Source organism: Echinops telfairi, unplaced genomic scaffold, assembly GCF_000313985.2.
Source record: "Echinops telfairi isolate 266 unplaced genomic scaffold, ASM31398v2 ScPeMD7_29;HRSCAF=101, whole genome shotgun sequence".
In the NCBI taxonomy this organism is placed as follows: domain Eukaryota; kingdom Metazoa; phylum Chordata; class Mammalia; order Afrosoricida; family Tenrecidae; genus Echinops; species Echinops telfairi.
The window spans coordinates 4380762-4386960 of NW_022103926.1; the positions used below are offsets into that span (position 1 = coordinate 4380762).

The 6199-nt window shown below is 45.8% G+C and overlaps 1 protein-coding gene across 1 annotated transcript in view; it reads right to left on the reverse strand.

Annotated features, from left to right (window-relative positions):
- The window catches only part of THOC5 (THO complex 5), a 46338-nt gene that overhangs the window by 37471 nt on the left and 2668 nt on the right, over positions 1–6199 (reverse strand). Inside the window, 3 exon segments of the mRNA XM_045289546.1 lie at positions 48–161; positions 4560–4703; positions 5575–5810. Coding sequence (XP_045145481.1) covers positions 48–161; positions 4560–4703; positions 5575–5670 — 354 coding nt within the window. The 5' untranslated portion in view covers positions 5671–5810.

Consider the following 6199-nt stretch of genomic DNA (forward strand, 5'->3'; position numbering starts at 1 on the left):
GGGGGGGGAGGCAAAGGAGGGAAACAAGGAAACCTCGCCAGTCTGACCTCATGGGTCTGATCTCGGCCTTTCTTCAACCGGATGTGAGCTAGTCGGTTGAGCTTCTTGAGGGTCATGAAATGGACACAGCTCTGGATCCGCCTTTCTTCAATTTCAACTGCCTGCAGGGAGAGAAGATGGGAGGAGGCTTCACTCTCTCACAGCTGCCTATAAACACACACAACGGAGGACCACACACCAAAGCCAGAACCAGGAGAAGAGCGAAGTTGGAGGGAAGTGGAAGAACGCCTGGGTGAGGTTCTCGGGGCCTTCTCACGGCAGTCTTCACAACCCTCAGCAAGTGACTCGTGGTGGTATCAGGCATCAAAGAACAAAAAATCCTATACTGTGAATGAGGGGGAGTGCAGAGTGGAGACCCAAAGCCCATCTGTAAGCAACTGGACATCCCCTTACAGAAGGGCCGCGGGGAGGAGACGAGCCAGGCAGGGTGCAGTATATCACTGATGAACATACAACTGTCCTCCAGTTCTTTTTTTTAATTTTAATCATTTTATTGGGGGCTCGTACAACTCTTAGCACAATCCATACATCCATCCATTGTGTCAAATACATTTGCTGCTATCGCCACTCTCAAAATATTTGCTTTCTACCTCAGCCCTTGGTATCAGCTCTTTTTTTTTTCCACCTCCCTTCCCGGTCTCCCCTCCCTCATGAACCCTTGATAATTTATAAATTATTATTATTTTGTCATGTCTTACACTGTTTGACGTCTCCCTTCACCCACTTTTCTGCTGTCCATCCCCCAGGGAGGAGGTTATATGTAGATCCTTGTAATCGGTTCCCCCTTTCCACCCCACCTTCCCTCTACCCTCCTCTAGTTCTTTAATGCTCCCTCCCCCTCTATCATGATACCAATTCTACCTTACAAATCTGGCTGGACCAGAGGATATACACTGATACATATAAGAGCTGAAAACACAAGAAATCCAGGACAGATAGACCCCTCAGGACCAGTAATGAGTAGTGATACTGGGAGGGGAAGGAGAAGGTGGAGGAGAAAGGGGGAACCGATCAAAATGATGTACATATAACCCCCTCCCTGGGGGATGGACAACAGAAAAGTGGGTGAAGGGACACATCGAACAGTGTAAGACATGGAAGAAAAATGTTATAAATTATCAAGGGTTAGTGAGGGAGGGAGGGAGGGAAGGAGGAAAAAATGTGGAGCTGATACCAACAGCTCAAGCAGAAAGAAAATTATCTTGAAAATGATGGCAACAAATGTACAAATGTGCTTGACACAATGGATGAATGTATGGACTGTGCTAAGAGCTGTACGAGCCCCCAATAAAGTGACTTAAGAAACAACAACAACAAAAAACAAGGCTGGTGGTGGTAGTGTGTGCTGAGAACTTATGCACAACACTGCCTGGTTCTGAGCCATGGAGCCCTTTGTTCCAGTCACTGTGTCAATCCATCTCATTCAGGGTTTCCTTTCTGTTGCCCTTCTCCAGGGACTGGGTAGGACTAGACAAATGTGAGGTGCTCGTTTGCTAGTAATGTCAGTAAGGTGCATGGTACCATTGTATGAATGGGTCCATGCACATAAGGTATATGGAATCCTAATAATGGGATTGTTCAGTTTGGGTATCCCAACTAGGATGAAAATGAGCCATCCCTCGAACGGATCACTGAAGACAAATGGGTGCATAAGCAAATGTGGTGAAGAAAGCTGATGGTGCCCGGCTATCAAAAAGTATAGCGTCTGGGGTCTTAAAAGCTTGAAGGTAAACAAGCGGCCATCAAGCTCAGAAGCAACAAAGCCCATGGAAGAAGCACACCAGCCTATGCAACCACGAGGTGTCGAAGGGATCAGGTATAAGGCATCATCAAAACAAAAAATCTTACCATAGTGAATGATGGGGGGAGTGCGGAGTGGAGATCCAAAGCCCATTAGTAGGCCACTGGAGAGGCCCTTGCAGAGGGGTCTCGGGGAGGAGATGAGCCAGTCAGGGTGCAATGTAACAACGATGAGAAATACAACTTTCCTCTAATTCCTAAATGTTTCCTCCCCGCTCCCACTACCATGACTCGAATTCGACCTTGCAAGTCTGGCTAGACCAGAGGATGTACACTGGTAAAGATAAGAACTGGAAACACAGGGAATCCAGGGCGGATGATCCCTTCAGGACCAGTGGTGTGAGTGGCGATACTAGGAGGGTAGAGGGAGGGTGGGTTGGAAAGGGGGAACCAATTACAAGGATCTATGTGTGACCTCCTCCCTGGGGGACGGACAACAGAAAAGTGGGTGAAGGGAGACGTCGGACAGGGCAAGATATGACAAAATAATAATTTATAAATTGTTGAGGGTTCATGAGGGAGGGGAAGAAATGAGGAGCTGATGCCAGGGGTTAGGTGGAGAGCAAATGTTTTGAGAGTGATGAGGACAATGAATGTGCAGATGTGCTTTAGACAGTTGATGTATGTATGGATTGCGATTATGGTTGTATGAGCCCCTAATAAAATGATTTAAAAAAAAGAAAGAAGAAAGAAAAGCTGGATTGGAGCACATCGTTTGTACCCAGGACCCATGTGCTGAGAACCTCTGAGGCCCAGGAGAAGACTGAGCCTAAGAGACATGTAAACCTCCAAGGAACACCAGGCCCACAGATGTTCAAAGGAGACGAGGACCTTAGACTTCCCTTAGAGCAAGCACCCTAAATTCAGACTCCTGGCCTCCTAAAAGGGAGAATAAATTTCTATTTGTCAAGGTCATCTACGTGTGGTACTTCTGTTACAGCACCAGATAACTAAGGTAAGCATTATACTCCTTTCAAAGAATTATCTCTACGTGATCAAATTGATAACAATAACTCAAAAGGACAGATGAGAAAGGAAGAGGCTTTGTATTTATGAGACTAAATAGTATGAGAAAGACTGTCGAGAAAGGTGGCACATTTAAAGAATGTAATCTGTGTCGTAGCTGTAAATTTGATTCTAAATATTTTTACTCTCCCAAGGGCCTCCCCCTTCACCACTCCCCCACCACACGTGTCGCAAGGGATCCTGGATAGAGATCCTAACAATGATGACATCAGCAATAAAATTTGACTCCTGTAAATAACATTCAAGAATAATCCTAATGCCGCGACCCTTTAATACAGTTTCCCATGTGGTGGTGACCCCCCAACCATAAAAGTATTTTTGTTGCTACATCATCACTGTAGTTTTGCTACTGTCATGAATTGGGTGACCCCCATGAAAGGTCGTCCAACTCCCAAAGGGGTCACGACCCGCAGGTTGAGAACCGCTGGAATGGATTAAATGTGATCGTTGCCACTATATTAGATAGCCTAAGTGAGGTTTCTAGAAAAAAATCTGTATTGTTGTTTTCTTAAAATGTATCCATTTACTTTTTAGCTATAGTTTAGTTTCTCTGCTCTTGAAACCATTTAATGACAATTTCACTTTGGGGCTCTAGGATTTATTTGTAGACATCAATGTTTACAACAGGGAGCTCTGATGGTGCCGCAGATAAAGCTCTGGGTTGCTAACTACAAGGTCAGTAGTTTAAACCCACCAGCTTCTCCGGGAGAAAAAGTTCTTCATCTTTTTCCGTATGCTCCTATAAAGATCTAGTCTTGGAAACCCACTAAGTCTAGGGTTGAAGCTTAGACAGCTTTAACACGGAGCCCTGGTGGTGCAGTGGTCACACCCTTGACTGCTAACCCCAACACCAGCTGCTGTGCAGGAGAAAAGATGGGGTCCCATAAAGACGTGGAGACCCACTCTGTGCTCTACGGTCAGAATTGGCCTCACAAGGAATTTTATAGCTATTACCATTTCTTAACACCTAGCAAGAAGTATGGCACTTAATAAAATATTAGTTGATTTTGACCCCTTTGACATTTGTTCTAGTTTTTAATATTTTCTTTTTTTTTTAAGATTCTCTGCTTTCTTTACAATTGAGGTTTTTTTTCCCCGTGTCACATTGTTATTGTTGTTGGTTTGCGATTTTTGTTGTTGTTGTATGTTTATCTGTATATAAAATCCAGGACAGGTAGCTCTATGGAGACAGTAACTGGATTAATGGTTTCTTACGGATATAGCAAGGGAGGTGGGGGGAAAGGAGGAACTACTAACAGTGAGTACAAGAACGAAGAAAAATGTTCTAAAATTGATTGTGATGATGATGGTCAAGTCTTTTTACTATGAGTAAGCCATTAAATTACATCATATGTGAATTACATGCCTGTTATAAATTATAAAACTGTTACGAAAAAGAAAAAAAATATGAGTTGAATGATTAGATTACCATTACAGTAAAAAGAGAATTTTCTATGCTTTCATTACTGTAAGTGGTGATAAGTGGTACCAACAAATTACATTGCTAGGCAGATGTCTGGAGCCCGCGGGTTCCAGCTACCTGGTCATGACCATTTCCAGAAAAGTCAGATGAGGGAGGCCCTGGCGGGCTGCGGGAACTCCTGAGCTAACAATGTCTCGTCCCACGCATGCAGGCTCCCCAGGTTTGTTGGCTGGCCAGTCTCACTCCTTACCACGTCCTTGCCTCCTTTGCTCTTCAGGTCCTGAATCTCGGCCATGAGCCTCTGCAGCTCTTGACATGTGTATTTGTACAGCTCATAGTCTCTGCCAGGGTCCCGCAGGTCCACTTCCGCCTCTTCACTGTAGTGTTTACCTTCCTGTAGAGACAGGAGCTAGGCCTGAGTGCGGGGTGAGAGTCTGTCGCTACCAGGGACACTTGGCTGATACCTACGAAGAGAACCTAAGAAGAGTTAACAATGATGCCTCACATGAGGCCCTTAAAGGCTCAAATTAAATGTACAAAGTTGATGATCTGAAATGTCAACCCTTGGCTGATTGACAATAAAAATTCCTATAAAAAAAGAGTGTAATCAGGAACATGAGTTTTCCTGACTGGTAAATCAGAATGGATGCTGATATTATTCACTCAGTGAGACAGGAGCAATGGACTGCGATTGTCCATTGAAAGGAGTTTGTTGAGAAAAAGAATACATTCGATTTGAGCATCTGGAAAAGAAAAGAAAAAGAAAAACAAATCTAACAAACAAAACCCAACTGACAACCAGTAGGAACAACTAAAAAAGAAATTAGCTGGACAGATTCCCAGACGGAAACCTCACTGCGGTCGAGTCCATTCGGACTCACAGCGGGCCTGCAGGGCAGAGGGGCGTGCGCATGTGGGTTCCGAAGGCTATAAATATTGACAGGAGCAGAGAGCCTCATCTTTCTCCCTTGGAGCAGCTGGTGAGTTCGAACTTTTGGTTCAAACTTGCTGATCTTGTGGTTAGCAAACCAACTCATAACCCATTATGCCACCAGGGCTCCGAGTTCAGGCACTAACTACATCGAACACAACTTGTCTGTCAGCTCGTGGAAGGGGTGCTGCTGGTAAAAGTAATAGAGGCGCTCCAGGTGTTGTAGCGGGTTCAGGGGATGCCAGTGCCCTGGCCCGGGAGGTTGTCACCTGCTTCGGGCCACACTGACTTGCCACAACCCCCAGCGGATCTCTCTGTGGCACCAGGGTCTCACCTGCTCAGGGTCAGCTCGGCTCCGCTTCCCTTCAGCTGGCGCTCCTTCGCTTCGAATCACTTTGGGCTTCCGCTTTTTGCTTGACTCTGATGACATGGCTGTGCTGGGAGGTCAGGAAGCAGCAGCAGGAGACTTGCAAGGCAGGCAAGAAAAGTGCTGAAAAATCTTCTGGATTCGAATAGATGTTTTTTAAGACAAAGAATTGAAGTCTAATAAGCAGATGGCTGCTTACACACCTGGAAACTCAAGAAAAGATACTCAGCCCACCAAAGCCTCAGTTTCCTCAACTGTCACAGGGGAACTATCCTGTCACATATGAACTCCTCCCCTCCACTTGCACCTCCTTTAAACACACCTATCCCACTGTCCAAAAGGGCCTTGCAATCCCTCCCCCTTGTCCCTCTGCTCACACTCTCCCACAGAAATGTCCCTTCCTGCGGGTGTCCACCCAGTGCCCCAGACTTCGTGCATCCTCTTCTTCTCAACACTCAAGTCAGGCCCTCGGTGCTCCTCTCTGGAACCACAGGGAACAGCCTCCTGCCTTGCTCAACACTGCCATCTAAATCTTGTCTCTAAAGATAGCCCCCTGGGGCCTCTGTGGTTTCAAAACCTTTGCTCCCCCTTC